This window comes from Felis catus, chromosome F2 (assembly GCF_018350175.1).
Source record: "Felis catus isolate Fca126 chromosome F2, F.catus_Fca126_mat1.0, whole genome shotgun sequence".
Taxonomy (NCBI): Eukaryota; Metazoa; Chordata; class Mammalia; order Carnivora; family Felidae; genus Felis; species Felis catus.
The window spans coordinates 50,979,513-50,995,998 of NC_058385.1; the positions used below are offsets into that span (position 1 = coordinate 50,979,513).

Genomic DNA, 16,486 nt, shown 5'->3' on the forward strand with positions numbered 1-16,486 from the left:
TTGCAAATTTTCCCCATTTATCCCTTAAGAGCCTGTCTAAATGTCACCTCCGCTATGATATCTTCCCAGAATCCACAAGACAGAACTTTCTTTCTTGCCCTGCATTAATCCCAAAACAATTTACACATGACTTTTCACTCTTATCATGCGACTGTTTGCATTATATTCAACTTTTTTCTTAGGTATCTGTATCTTTCACCAAAAAGAAAGATGCCTTAATATTGCTAGCACCAAAAAACACAGGACCAGGATAGAGGTGGTTTGTATATTCATAAGATGAATGGAAGATTATAGTATCAGCAAATCAACTGATTTACTTTACACTAAAATATTTCCTAGAGAATTTAAATGATCAATATCTAGCTTTCATATTATCTGTGGAAAATTGTGAAAGCTGATTTACTGTGTAGAAATCCATGTGGCTTTAAGAACTGTGGAGTGTAAAGACTAAATAAAAAGTATGTCTTTCCCATAAAATAAGAATACAGTAGAGATGGGGGAGGTGCCTGTTGTTGAAATCTGTTATTTAAAACCAGAAAAGAACATGTGTTACAAATAAGATCGTGAAATCTCCTACATAATAACGGTCTACCGAAATGGTGGGCTCTCTCTTGTGACTCGTTCTGCTTTTTGCCTGGAGACCTGCTGAGCCTGATCTGTGGGTTTACCTGTTTCTCTGGTAGTAAAGGGAGCTGACATATGCATAATTAAGACCTAATATTAATTGGATATGGGTCATTATCATTTCAGATTGAAGAAGCTTACTTGCCCTCAATTGTGTTTTCAAATGGAAGTAAATAAAAATGGTCACTCAGACTGATAACCGTAAAGAGAACTTGCTAACATCTTTGCCTGTATTGTTAAAAAGAAATAGTATAAAATTAATTCTTTTCTACAGGCCTTTAGACTGTATTCTTCTTTCCTGTATTCTTCTTTCCTACAGACTATATTTTCAGGGATAATTTCTATAGTTTGTTACTAGAGAAGTTTCTCGGAATGTGTAGAGCACCAGATAAACGTTTTTAATGGTTGTACTTACCAAATATTAAGATGTATAGTTGAAAAGTGAACAATTAAGATGTGTGGTTGAGGGGCGCCTGGGTGGCGCAGTCGGTTAAGCGTCCGACTTCAGCCAGGTCATGATCTCGCGGTCCGTGAGTTCGAGCCCTGCGTCGGGCTCTGGGCTGATGGCTCAGAGCCTGGAGCCTGTTTCCGATTCTGTGTTTCCCTCTCTCTCTGCCCCTCCCCCGTTCATGCTCTGTCTCTCTCTGTCCCAAAAAATAAAAAAAAAAAAACGTTGAAAAAAAAAAGATATGTGGTTGAAAAGCGAACAATTTAAAATTGAATCAAAGAACGAACACGAAAAACCAGTATGCTAGCATTTCTTACAATTGATCTGGCTTACCATCTCTTAATATTTGAAGTATTTTTTTCAGACTTTTAAAAAAAATTTACCCATGATGGTTGGTTTTCTTTCATTAAACAGTGTATTTTACAGTAGTTTTACCTCCTATAATATAATTGATACTTTAAAGAATGGGTTAACATTCATCTTACGCCTAGTCGTCAATATGGGTTTGCAGCTAACAACAGATCTGTGTCTCAGGTGCAATCATTGTTGTTATTTAGTGGGGGAAATGGGTTTTCCAGATTCCTGAGGGATTTGAAATGACCAGATTACACGGAACTCCACAAGTGAATACTTATTAATGCCAGTTTGGGAAATTTGCAGCAAAGTCCCAGAATGAGCCACGATCTCTGTGGCAGGATCATATCTAGGTGAAGGTTCAGTTCAAACATTACCTTGAGACCCTTGCATTGTAGTCTGGGTTTTGTGATATTTGATATACAGACATGGTCTGGTGGATGATAAAAGTCTGACTGCTAGTTCACTGTGACTCATCGGGAAACAACAGTCTTGCTAAGGCTCACTTGTTTCCTCCTCAGTTTATTTCCTGCCATGTTTAATGTAATTAAAGGCAAATAATTCGCGTTCCAAACAGCCTAAATTGATAAACCTTTTGAGCCTTATGTTGAAAATGTACAACCGGAAACATTTTGTTCAAACTAGGGCGAGTATCTCCCTGCCTCTGTGCTTCCCAGAGCGAGGTATGTCATGCTTTAGTTGCTCTGCATCTGAATTTATTCACGATTCCTCTTTTATACTCTTTCTGGAGACAATGTATGGTGAATCATTAGCATTATTATTATTTCAGTTACAGTCAGACTACATATCCACACTTAGCAAAGGGGGTTAGGTAGATTTCATTATTCATTTGAAATAAATTCCGACTCTAATAAAAATGTTGCTCAGGGTAGAGCTTTGAAATGGATCCTGATTCTTTAAATTCTTTCCTGTCTGTTTCAGGAAATAGTGAGATCCTGTTGATAGTAAAGTACAATGTGTCTAAAGTTCACTTCTAAACACTCTGCTCTTTGCAATGAAAGTCATCTGCATTCTCTTTATAATTCAGAGCCGCAAGAGATCTGTCTAATCTTGGAGATCTGATCCAGTATCATTTAGGGAAAAAAAAATCCTTGATAATAATTCTACCATTCAGATTAGTGAAAGCAGTAAAGCCTTACAGCTTCTGTCATCTTAAAAAGATATTATGAGACAGGGGAATACGGACGTGGATTATGGTTTGGGAGATTTAGTTGTTTGTAAAAATAAAATGATTAGTACAGTTATTATTCAAGTTTTTAATCAACGAAAGCAAATGGCATCTGTTTGTTATCATTCTTTCTACAGAAGACAAAGGCTCAGGTCCCAATGGTGCTGACTGCTGGTCCCAAGTGGCTACTGGATGTGACTTGGCAAGGAGTAGAAGACAACAAAAACAACTGCATTGTGTACAGCAAAGGTAAATGCAGGAATCATTTCCCTCTCTCTTTGCGAGTTTTGGAACCTGAGCGTTGCACGACAGCACCCAGTGAGCGGGGAATGAGAATGCAAAGTGACATTTGATCCCCTCTCTTCCTTTTTCCCTCCTGAATCTCTCTAACCTGTGTTGTCAGCAAAGCCTACTGGGCTTTTTCTATACAAAACATGACAGAAAGTGTTATACCATTAATTACTTAGCACTGCACACATTTACCTAACCCTGCATTTGAGTGGTGTGACTGGAGCCTTCCTTGCTGTTAGCTTTATTGATAGCCAGTTTGATGAAATCCCAGGTCCCTGTCTCTTAGACATTATCTACAGAAAGCAAATTCCTTTGAAACTTAGCAATTCGTGTCAAGGTGCATGCTCCAGGAGGCATTGCATTCCAGACACTGTCTTGAAATCACTCATGATGGGGATAGCTGAAAATGAAACCATTGCAAAGACGGAGAATTCTTCCCCATGGTGATTTCTGAAGGGCAGGAGGCAAATGGGAAAGAGGAAGCCGATGGCTTGCAGTGCTTTGCCTTTGATTTGCTCAGTGTGGCATCAGCCCAGACTGCCGTCATATAGATACACCCTGGCTACAAAGGAGCCCAAGTTCCGGGATGGCACTCACTCCCCAGCGCAGTCCCCTGTTCGTGTGTGGTGTCATTTGGGGCACTTTTCTCCACCTTCAGGTCGTGGGCCCCAGCTCTGTACTCTTACAGAGAAATCCCTAATCGTGCTTCTTCGTAAATATTGCAAAACCTTGGGCTTCGCATGTTTAATTTCTTTTAGCTTTCTTTTTTAACCAAATAGACCTACTGAGATCAAAGATTTATTTGCACAGTGAACCTAGAAACCATAAAAGCGTACAAGGGAACAAGCAAATAAGCACCCCTATCAATATATTAACATATAAAACACTAATCATAACATCAAAGACTCTTAAAAACTTGCTAGAAACAATTACAACTTGTTCCTATAATCATTACAATTTGTACACTTATAAGAGGATTGCCTTTAAACTACCATAAGCCTTTGAAAGTTGAAACACCGGAAAGAGGGAATTTGTGAGCTTAAAAAACAATCTGCACACCAGGATCTGATTATATTCCTTTTCCTTCTATAATTGCTGGTCCCAAACCTACTCATTTTCTAACCTGAAATACCTGTGGTATGCTGGTGGGAGCTTTTAACTAGAAGGGAAGTGAGATTTTCCCAGGATATGTCAACATGATCTATCAAAGTGGAAGGAAATGGTATAGTGAACCAGCTTACCAGTGCCCACGTTCAGAGCGCAGAAATACAAAAGAGGCCTTGGAATGCAGGCTTAATCACTAGGAATAAATGGTTGTTGTATAATGTCTTATCCCCGCGATGGTGGTATAAAATGGAGGAACCAAGGGAGTAGCTGTTCTCTTGTCATAATCCAGATCCACTGCATTTTTAAATCAGCCATTCTTTGGGGAGCAATGGTTGTTATTTTGCTATATAAGAAATATGGCAAAATTGCAGTTCTGTGTTCAGCAGAGTACTCTAACTCGAACACGTTTATGTTTGTATTATGGTTGGCAGTAAGTAATTTGGAGCAATTTATAGAAGGTTACTCATTAATTAACGCATGAAGCAGATCTTGAACCCAACTAGTTGCTGGCCTCGTACATGGCTACTAATAGCCACCATTACTCGGCACCCCTGAATCCTCTCCATGGTACTTCCATACCAGCCATGTGTGCTTCTCTCATTCTTCTCCATCACCTTGGTTTTTTTTTTTTTAATTTTTATTTTAACGTTTATTTATTTTTGAGACAAAGCATGAATGGGGGAGGGTCAGAGAGAGAGGGAGACACAGAATCTGAAGCAGGCTCCAGGCTCTGAGCAGTCAGCACAGAGCCCGACACGGGGCTCAAACTCAGGGACCACGAGATCATGACCTGAGCCGAAGTCGGACGCTTAACCAACCGAGCCACCCAGGTGCCCCTCCATCACCTTGTTTTATGATCATTATCATATGGGTTCAAGAAAAGAGTAACAAAGTTAAAAATTCAGGGAAAAAAAAGTAAGTTAGCCATTAACTTTTAGTAAAAGAGAAAAGTAAACAGGGATTATTGCTTGCTTTCCAGTCTACTCTGTAATTACCGAGGGCAGGAACTGTCTTAGTCACCTTCCTATCCTTGGTATGGTATGCTGCTATAAAGAAAAAAAAAGTACTCAATAAATATTGATTGGTTGACCAGATAAACAAAGGATGTGTAGTTGCCAGAAACTGTCACAGGAATTTCATATACTCGAATGATGAACCATAAGAATCACTGCTATTTAATGGTTCTTAACCTACAAAAGGTAATTTGATATTGTTCAACTTAAGAACTATTGGTATTGTGGTACAAAGAGCGGGTAGTGCAATATTTACTGTATAGGCATCATTTCATTTTATCTTCATTTACTACCTCCTATGAAGTAATTAATATACTACTCCATGTTACAAAAGGTGAAATGGAGAATTAGGTGGGTTGAGTGATTTGCCATGGTCGCATAGCTAGTAAGTGGTTGGAGTGGGGTTCAAATGTACATTTGTGTAACTTAGGGTCTGAGTTACAGACATTAGAATAATTTCTCCCGGCATTAGGCTTTCAAACAGCTTAATAAGATAAGTAGCTTTTTAAAAATTATTTTACATAGTTTGGCATTCTTTTTTTAATTATTGTTAAACGTTGATTTATTTTTGACAGAGAGAGACAGGCAGAGCATGAGTGGGGGAGAGGCAGAGAGAGAAGGAAACACAGAATCCAAAGCAGGCTCCGGGCTCTGAGCTGTCAGCACAGAGCCTGACGCGGGGCTCGAACTCATAGACCACGAGATCAGGACCTGAGCCGAAGTCGGATGCTCAACCGACTGAGCCACCCAGACGCCCCTGCATAGTTTGGTATTCCCACTGAGAAAGATAGTATGGCTGTTCTTGGTCATGGAGACCTAACAATGGAGCCAAATTTGAAAACGGGTCTTGATGGTTCCAAACCCTATACTCCTACTGTGTGACTCTGACTTCCCCTTGCCATTTTATATGATGAGTAAATTCTTCCAAGTCAGTCAGGTATTTATGCCTGAATAGCACAAAGATATATGTTAGAGTATGACACTCCCCAATTGCATTACTCAGAACCCCAAGTGCGTTAAAGAACAAGTCCTATGACCTAATATTGCCTATTGTGGCCCCTCTCCCCTCTTGAAAACTCACAATGCCTGCTTGTATGAATGCTCTGAGAAGTTCTGTAGTGAACCAAAACAAAACAAAACACCAATTTAACTCATTTAACCATATGAGATAGGTAGATAGATTTTTTTTTCTTTTCCTTTCCAATGGACACCCATTGCAGTTAGTGTTCTGGATAACACACTCAAAAACCCTTCTGTAAATTCTGTTCTGATACCCTAGATGGACTTCAAAGGCCTGATACTAATTCCTAGTATTCAGATTGCCTTTGGAGGGAGGGAATAACTCACCCAGAATATGTCTCAAAGTTCTGTGAATACCTTAATATGCTGGGATTGTACCAGGGATCATTTGAGTCATGAAAAATATGACCCAAGAAAGCACTTCTATCAGGACCTTGTGGGCTGTGAGTTTGCTGTCTTCATAGGCAGCAGGTATGATAAGACTCCTCAAAGCAAAAGAGTTTCGTAGCTGGAAGGTTTTAGCAATTTAGATTTAGTAAGTATTGACTTGGGCATCCGTAATGTGTGAGGCATTTTCATAATACGTATGTTACTTATAAGCTGGGACTGTTTTCAAGTGATAGAAATCCAAATGAAATTGGCTTATGCAAAAAAAAAAAAAAAAGAATTACAGAGTGTGTGTGTGCACGCGCGTGCACGCGTGTGTGTTGGGGTAAGGAGATTCATGTACTCATAAAACAGAGTCTAAGGATGTTCTGGACTTCAGGAACAGCTTAATCCAGTTGCTCAAACTTGGTCCCCAGGCTGTCTCTATCCTCTGCCTCTTCTTTCTTGCATGGGTTTCATTTTCAGAAATGCTCTCCTCAGGTAGTGGGAAGCTCCAGACTAATTCTACCAGCACAGCACTTCCAGTGAAACACAGCTTTCCTGGGTTTTGATTAGGGCACATCACATACCAATCTTTGATCCAATTAAACACTCTCCCTGGCAGACTACAATCATCCTTAGAGTAGAATTAACCCCACGTGAGCCACGAAGATGGAAAAGAAATAGTTTCCCAAATGAAACCAAAGTGCTGGTGCCAGATACAAAAGAGGTGTTGCTTGATGGGCTTAGATGCAACACGTTATTCCTAATGTCTGAGAAGCTCTCGCCAAAGACGACAAATGAATTCCTGAGGTGAAAATTACATTTCCGTGTTTTGTTTTCTAGCTAAGAACCTAAATTACTCATGAATTCTATGCCAAAATCATTATTATAAGGACCTGGCCATCTGAGAAGATATCAGTACCTATTTACAAATAGAATGTAAAAATGCATATGTTTAGCATTTTTTAAAATTGGCTGGACTGTGAAATTTTTGATATCATTTTCTTATGGTGTGTTAGATAGGCCACTTAATGTGTAACTATTACCATTTGAGAGGCATACTTAGTTCTTAAAGTATTATTAAATGTGAGCTAATAGCAAAATTAAATGTAACTGTAGTTTTCATTTCCAGGGTGTCCATCAAATAATTATTATAAAATTATATTATATCACTTAGTGCTTTGTGACAGGCTGCCATCATCTTGTTTCATCAAAGTAAAAAAGTATAGTATTTTGGCATTAATATTGTAATCTGATGTACTTTTTTCCTGCCTCAACTACCCCCTGTCATTCCAGAAAGTAATTAGCTCAACCAGATATTGATGGACCAGACCTGTTGGGTCATCTGTTTTTGGCCATTATTCTCAACAGACTCCAGATAATTCTAATTTACTTATCTCCAATGGAAAAATACTAAAAAGCACCATGCTGAAGTTAAAGGGAGGATGCTGGCGGGTAGGATTAGCAAGGCCTGCCCACTAACTCCTAAAATCCGCTGATGCCTGTTGAGCCTTGAGATTGACGTTTCTTCTCCATAAACCATGGTGTTCTTTACTTCATAGTGTTTGCACAGTATGGTGACCTTTCTCACATTGTAAAAGTAAGTAGGTTGTTTCTGAATACTCAGAATTAAGCCATTAGCATGTGGGTTTCTTCATTCAGTTCATTTCCAATAAGGAACAATTTAGTTTTTCATGGAGTTGTTATTTCAGTGTAGCCACATTCTCTAGGCGTCAAGATTAAGAGAATCAACATTGCCAATCAAAAGAGTGAAAAAAGTATCGGTTAACTCCCACTCCCACCTTAACCACAGAAGATTTCTTTCCATATGAAAGCACTGTATCAGTGTAAAAGAACTGGTGCTGGTTTGTAAATTTGGGCAAATCATGTACCCTCTATAAATCTTGATTTCCTCAGCTGTAAGAGTGGGATAGCAGTGGCCATGTCGCAGAATTTTTGAGAGGGAGAACCCTTACCTGTGTATATTATTATAAATAGTGTATTGCTAATTATCTTCTACTCAATCCCATTTGCTTTTGTGAACATGTCAGTACAAACCTAGAGGAAATGAAACCAGGTCTTTATGTTGGTATCAAGCAAGTGTGCAGGAAAACATCCTCATCTGGTAGCAGATTTGTAGCCACGTATTCCAGAAGTCTTCCTCGGTTACTGTTGAACCCACAGTATCCCCAGACAACTGTCTGTATTACAGAATTAAAGGCCTGGAGCCTTTGCCTGAAGATGCTCTCAGAGTTTTCCCTTGAACACATGCTATTTTTATTTTTAAAGAAGTCTTACATAAAATGTCTAGTATAAAGACGATAATGATAATATTATTAATACTAACATAGCAGTCACCTTTTATTAAACACTTACTCTATGCAGACATTGCTTGAAGTACTATACCTACAGTTTCTTATTTGCTATTTCGACAGACTCATGACAGAAGCAGCATTATCCCCACTTTACAGATGAGTAAACTGAGGTTTCGATAAATTAATAATTCGAGGATCTTTGGCTCATACATGGTGACGTTGGGATTCAATCTTGAGCACGTGGACTTCAATTCCCAATTGGACAATTAACAGTGTTCTGATAATGCCCTTCCCTGGGCCAAGATTGCAAGTGATTGTTCTTCTCCACAAATTTGTATATGTGTTTATCAGGAACTCTGCTTTCCGCCCCCCCTCGTTCTGTGGTTGGCTGCAAGAACTAAAATAGCAGTGACAGCAGTGCTTTATGCTAATATATCTGTTACTTTTAAGACCACAGCAATTTAAAGCCACATGGAAGACGTATCTCAAAATCCTTCTGTGACCATGCTCAGAGTTCTGATTTTGCTTGTTTGCACAAATATAACCACGCAATGAGTTCATTTCAGCTTTCATTGATTGTCCGCTATGTTCAAGATCCTATAGGCACTGTTGAAATAATGACAGAAATGCTAATAGGACCTAACTTGGATGAGCAGTGTTCTACACCCTGACTAAACTGATCAACTTTTCAAAACAAAGATCTTTTAATGCGAGGACTCTTGCAAGGTGTGGACAAGTTTCCACCTTAAAATACAGAATCCATTGCATGTTGGTAGAGTTTTGAAACAATAGCCGTGTCTAACAGGGCAGCCAATTTTCAAAGTAGACTACAAGTTCACGTTTAACTTCACCTAAAGAGCTAATATTATATAAATAGGAAGCTATTTTAAAAAAGAAAAAAATTGTGCTCATATTTTAAGTGTTTATTTAACCATTCTGTAATTTATAGAAAATGTATAACTGTTGTCTAGTTTTATGATATTCTTAAAAGAGGGTGGGTGCCTGAACCAAATATTTAGCAGTGGGAATTATAAAATCATAAGGCGATTAACTTAGCTAGTCGCGGAATTCCAATATTGCTTTTTAAATGACTTCAGGATATAGGAGGTACTAAGGTTATTATCTGTTATCAGGAATACAGTGGAATTGTACAACTGGATAATAACCAAACAAACTGACACAATGTAAAATTACATTATCAGTGTGTTAAAACAAAATTGCGCCCTAAAGGAGTCCACATGCCAGCTCAGAGCGGCAGTGTAATTATGCTTAACTCTGATAATTAAAATACAACGGAGATCAACAGAATCATTTTCATTAAGAAAATTATTAATGATGGTGGTATAACAGTAATTGATTGCAGAGCACCACAGGATAACGCGATGCCGAAAACCCAACATGTTTCAGGAACATCTGAGGCTTTTTCTGGTTATGTTCTATGAGAAAGAGAGAGGTTTAGAGGAGTAATTTATTATGCCTGTTCTAGGAATCCGTGGTTGTAAAAATGGCTGCTTTAGAAAACCACCATTTGGATTCAAATCATCATTTCTGAGGGGTTCTTAAGGTCAAGATGAGTGACCCCAGTAGGTACTGTGTTATTTACAATAGAGCCGTCTGTTGCAAATTGCAGAACAACAGCCATTTCAGCAACTATCAGGCCTTCTGTCATTTCCTTTTCTTCCTACGTGTCTACTGTTTTTACAATTACGTTAGTGATTTACTTGGGTTATTTCAGTCTGGTTCCGATCGTACTGACTCCTTTATGTCCTTCGTTATCACCAATGTTTGTTATGTGATGTGAGAAAATACATTTGTTTTCATAGCCACATCTTTATGAATTTCCTTAATGAAATGTTGGTAAATAATCCTGCATGATTATACTATTAGTTATCTTAGTGGATCAGGTGGGCTATCACATATTGGAGAAAAATTGTTCTAAACCACCCTGGACCCATACATGAATGAAAAGTCTCGTCTCTTAGGGGTAAATACCCAGGTGGGATGTTGGCAAATGATAAGAACTAAGAATATATCAGTTTTGTAAGTATAAAAATGAGAAATGAAGAGTGGGGTCTTTAGAGAGGTGACTCACTGTCATTCAGGGATGTTAGCTTGTCATATTCAAAGAGATGCTGATCTTGAAAGCTACCCCCCGAAGTATCTTTGACAGCTAAAATGAGGGACAACTCTTTAGGATGGATTCTTTTCAGAGTGAGATACTGTGACTACTTTTTTAAGACAGTGTATTACGTAGAAGAAATTATGATGTTATACTTTCAAATGAAAAAGCAGAATAGGAAGTTTCGTCCCCAGAATGATTGTGAGTATATTAAAAAAGTGTATGTGGGGGCACCTGGGTGGCTCAGTCAGGCGGTTAAGCATCCGACTCTTGGTTTCAGCTCAGGTCATGGTCTCCCGGTTTGTGAGTTCGAGCCCTGAGTCAGCTTCTGCGCTGACAGTGCTGAGCCTGCTTGGGATTCTCTGTCTTACCCTCTCTTTCTCTCTCAAAATAAATAAATAAACTTTAAAAAAAAGCGCATGTGCAGGGACACATACTTGAAAGAAAGACCTAGAAATTAGAAGAGTATTTCTGTAGAGGTTATGGTAAGATTTGGGGAGGATATTTTTGTATCCCTCTTTTATAATTTCCTTTACATTGATTTTTTTTCTCATATAATTTAGGAAAAATATTTGCAAATGAAAATCACACTTTGTCTTAACTACATTCTCACTCTTCTTTTTATGCAAGCCAAACTAAAAGAACAAAGAAACCTTTGCCTTGCCCACAAAATGTCTCTCATCCATAGAATTTAAGTTATTCCTTAGTGAGTTAATTATTTTTCTTTAGCACCTCTGTGAATGTCCTGGCACTCTGTTTCACAAGACAATTTTCTAAATAAAATAAAAGTAATTGAGCCAATGGTTTATGCATGATATGACCCAGGTGTCATGAGTGATACAAAAGAATATGAAACACTCCCACCCCAGCTTATGGTACTTCTTGAAAAACCTTAATTGATGAAGGTTACATAATACTGAGTTCAGTCCTGCAAGGTCAAAGAAATGGGGAGAGGCATTTGAGGAGGTTGAAATTGTGTGCCTGAAAATTTATGGACTACAGTGCATACGGTGTTTTCATGAGCGTATTGGCACACGCTTTAGGTAGAGCAGAGAATTTGCAAATAAAACCAGTGAGGAAGCCTCCACAAGCATCCAAGGGCCATGTTGTAGGTTCCATTAAATGCTCAGTCTGAAGACCTTGCAATGGAGGCAAGTGGGGAGCAACCGAAAGTTTTGAGGCACACACAATCACATTGGGATTTTACTAAGATTTCTGTGTCCAAGGGTTCAGCTTAGGTCCATCCATTAAGGAAACTGAGACTTTTTCTGTCAAGGAAATAGTATTGGTAGCTACACCCCTCTCGAAGACAGTAGTAAATCATCCACCTTGATCTACTCATTCCCTGACTTCTTTAATTTTTCAACTCCAAATGAACCTCTATCCCTTTGCCCCATCACCATCATCTTCCTGTCCAGCAGCAACTCCTGCCGTTACCTCCAGATTACCTGACTTGACTTCTGTGGGTTCATGATTCCAGTCACCAATCTCATACCTCCTCACCTCTCTCTCTCTCTCTGACTTTTACTGTACTGGGCTGACAACACCCCTATTCTGGTCAGTCCAACTCTCCACTTTCCCCTGATATTTGTGATCCACAGTGAGAGCCACGTAAACATATGGTCAGAATAAAACCAACAAACTACCATCACTAATGACAACAATGAAATCGCAGCAAATAACCCAATGCTGACCAGTTTGTATCACATTTGACTGCGAGGTAAATGTGAACCCTCAGTGTATATAACCTAGCGATACAGATTTATTTTCCTGACCAGTGTGCAAGGTGACTATGTCAGACTTCTGTCTCCCCAAATATATAAAGCCCCTTGTTAGATGGTGACCTCACTTCTCATTTCACAGAGAAAGTGGAGGTGCATATAACCCTCCAAAGGCTTCCCATCACCATTAGACTGATTACAAGGATCGATTTGGCCCATGGGACCAAATCTGGCCCACGCCTATTTTTGTAAATAAAGTTTAAATGGAACACAGCTAAGCCTGTTTGTTTATATTGGTCTATGGCTGCTTTTACACTGTAAGAATGGAGTTGAGCATTTGCAGAGACCATGTAGCCTGCAAAAGCTTAAAATATTTACTGTTTGGCTCTTTATAAAAAAGCTTGCCAATCCCTGAACTAAACCTTACAAAGTCATTATTTTGGCTTACCAGGCCCTTCATGGTCTGCCCCTGAATATCTCTGTGGTTACATTTACTACACTCCCCAACCACTCCATTCGAGTGGTTACATACCCCTTGCTTTTGCTTCCTAGTCCAAAAATTGCCTGTTTCCAACCCTTTGTACTGTGCTCTGCCCCCACGTTGCTCCCTCTCTTAGGGCATTCAGAGCACTCTAAAGGTTGCCTTCACAGAGTCTGCCTAATTAGTCTGCTGCTCTGGGTCTTTCGTTCCTTTTTCTCCTCTGTATAAGTCAGCTCAGGCTGTTACAACAGAAGAGCAAAGGCAGGATATTGTAAACAATAGACACGTATTTCCCACCATTCCAGAGTGTGGGAAGTCCAAGATCAAAGAGCAGGCAGATTTGGAGACTGATGAGAGCCCTCTTCCTGATTTGCAGATGGTGACCATCTTTCTGTATCCTCACACAGAGGAGGGAGAGAGAGAAGGAGCTCCTTCATTCTCTTCTTACAGGGGCACTGATCCCATCATGACCGAATTATCTCCCAAAGGCGTCATGTCCTAATATTGAGGCTTCATACTCAGGGAGGGTTAGGGCTTCAACGTAACGTTTGAGGGAGCATATACAGTTTAGAACATCCTCTCTCATCTGTGTTCATATTTGACATTTTAGTATTTATTTAAATGCGTAATAGCACTATCTCACCCCTGGAATGAGAGTTCTTCAAGGATAGGAATTCTGGCTTCTAAGGCATGGCGCTTAGTAGGTGCTCATTAAATATTCGTGAATGAATGAATGGATAAATGAAGAAGTTGCAGCTCATTCTTTAATATGGAAAGCAATATTATATGCACCTAATAATGTTTCCACAATTATCTCCTTGACTTTCTCCAACTTTCTGAGGTGTCCTCAAATTTTATTCTTTAGCTTCACTATGGAAGTTTAACTATGGTATTTCTAATTTACAGGAAGTTTGTCTTATTCTCTGACAGTTGACAGGGTTTTTTTTTCCCCAACATCTTGGGGATGTTCTTTCCTTTACCTCCGAAGAAAGAAACTGAAGGATATTGATGAAGTTGTATGCCCTGTGCATGGTTTCTTAATTTCCTTTACTGTTTCGGTTCCTGTGTTTGGTATTGAAGCTTTCCTTAAATGGCTAGAGACCCACGAGTATCTGCTTTCTCTTTGAAGAATGGGACAATAAGGCTAAATATAAGAACAGCATGAGTTGGCAGGTGGTAGGTCTTGCAGAGGGTCAACTGATGGGTTTTGCACAGGGTCATAGGATGTCAATCGGTGAGTTTTAAAGCGTCGTAGGAGGGCAACTCAGCCATGATAATGATGTCCCCAAATAACAGTCCATGTAATTTTTTGTCTTAGTGTGGGTAGCTTCTTCAGAGAATGCCAGTCTAGTCTCTGAGATTTATGAACCTTGCAGCCAGCAATCTGAGGCCTTAGTGGGTGAAAGGGACCAGGTGGTATGTTGGAAAAGTCCTATCTCATTGTTGAGACTATAGATATTCCTTTAATCTAATTCAGGTGACATTTTAGCATCACCCTTTGCTGAGACTGTCTCTCTGGATCTGGAGCCTCAGTTCCAGTTCTTTCTCCAAAGACTCAGCCTCCATCTCGTATCGGAGTGCAAAGGGACTGCCCCTTAACTCTACGGGGAACAGCTGAGCATGTGAAGCTAACAGCTTCTTACTCAGGATGCCAGTCTTACAAAGTTTAGGTCCACTGCTCACTCAGCTTACCCTTCAAGGCACCAGGTGCCTTTCATTCCTAATTTTTTCCAGGATTCTATGGAATAAATCTTCTTGCTTCTTCTTGGCCAACAGTTCTTCAGATACTTGGATTCCAGCTTTCCATGCTTTGCTTTGTCATCCGTCACTCCATTAGTTTCCTAGCTTCCAAGATTTTGTTGACTTCTGTTGCCTAATGTGCACTCTCTTTGTCCTATCTTCTTTTGTTTTCCTCTTTACTGTCATGTTTATGAGAGGGAATAGAAAATAAATGCATGCAGTCAATTCATCATACTTAACAGGAATTCCTCTCTGCTTCCTTTCCTAGGCAGTTTCTGCAAAGTTTTCTGCACTCACTTCTTTGACTTCCTCAATCCCAGCATTTTCTCTTCTTTCCAGTTTCTGCCCTCTGGCTTTATCGAAGTGACTCTCTCACAAGTCTCCTGTGGTTTCTTGTTGCCAATTTTTTGTCCTACTGGGTTTGATCTATCACTTTCTACATCCAGCAACAGGTGTCTCCATCACTATCCATCCACTAACTGTTATCATTCCCTAGTCTTCTTTCTCCTCATTTATGTTTCCCATAGATTAGCTACCTATATGTTTTAACTACCCTACTCCTTAGAGCTTCACTTCTTACTCATTCTCCACAGATACCTTTATACTTCAACTCTACTTATTTATTTAAAATTCCTCAAATACCTGTCTTCGTATATCATGTTCCCTTTGCCTAATAACTTTCTAGCTATCTTTATCGTTGCTAACAGGTACCATCCAAGATCTGGCATGTAGCATCAGTACGTCTGGACAGCCTTCCCTGCCCTGTCCCCTGCGGGGGGGAGAGCTCCACCCCTACCCTTCATTGTCCCGGGTTGGGTGTGAACACCTCAAATGCAGTGACTCCATTTCTCACCTCTGTAACTCCACAGAATGTACACAGGGCACACTCACCGAATTTTGAATTATCACTTAATGGCTTTTATAATGCATTATTCAACAGAGTAAACTCTAGTGTGACTTGTTTGGCTTCAGAAATTATTTGTATGGAAATTATTTGAAAATCCAGTACCTAAAATGCTATTCTCCTCCTATTTAGAAAAGTATCCCATGCCTCAGCAAGCTTTTTGAAATGCTAGGGAATCTGGTACAAGAGGATTTCTTTGGAATGTCCCACATACACAGAGCATACATCGTGCTCTATCAGTCTGCCTTAAGATGTGGAAAAGAATTTAGAAAACATTAAAATCGACATCCATGCAAAAGATGCTGTCAAACCCTAGGGTTTTGTTTGACATCTTTGTGCACCAGTCCTGCCAAGACATTGGCTCACTATTACTCGGCAGTTCTTTCTGGATCCACTTCACCTTCTCCTGTCAGACGGTAACTGTCTGTCGTTCTCAGTTCTTCACTGGCGGAAAGTCAGTCAGACCTCACGTCTTCACCCTGAAACCTGAAATTGGAAGCTTTTCGTTTTGCTCTTGGTGTATAAGTCAACCCCATTTTTGAAGGCTATTTTTAAACTTAAAAGGTCACCTTCTGTGCCATGACATACAATAGAACTTCAGAGAAGATGTATTCTCATTAGTCTGTCTGAGGTCTGTGAAGACTGTCAGACAACAGTGGGGTCAACCAAGATAGTATATCGTGGTGTCGCAAGGAAGAATATCCCAACCAAGGGAATGGATCCGAAATACATACATTTAAGTATAACAGATAAGATCTTTCTATCTATCTATTTATGTAGTTCTATCTACT

The 16,486-nt window shown here is 39.5% G+C and overlaps 1 protein-coding gene across 3 annotated transcripts in view; it reads left to right on the plus strand.

Annotated features, from left to right (window-relative positions):
* ZFPM2 (zinc finger protein, FOG family member 2) overlaps positions 1-16,486 on the plus strand; it is a 467,130-nt gene that overhangs the window by 302,416 nt on the left and 148,228 nt on the right. For all 3 annotated transcript variants that reach the window (XM_023248130.2, XM_045049546.1, XM_045049547.1), the window contains one exon: positions 2,753-2,864. In XM_023248130.2, coding sequence (XP_023103898.2) covers positions 2,753-2,864 — 112 coding nt within the window. The remainder of the gene's footprint in view (positions 1-2,752; positions 2,865-16,486) is intronic.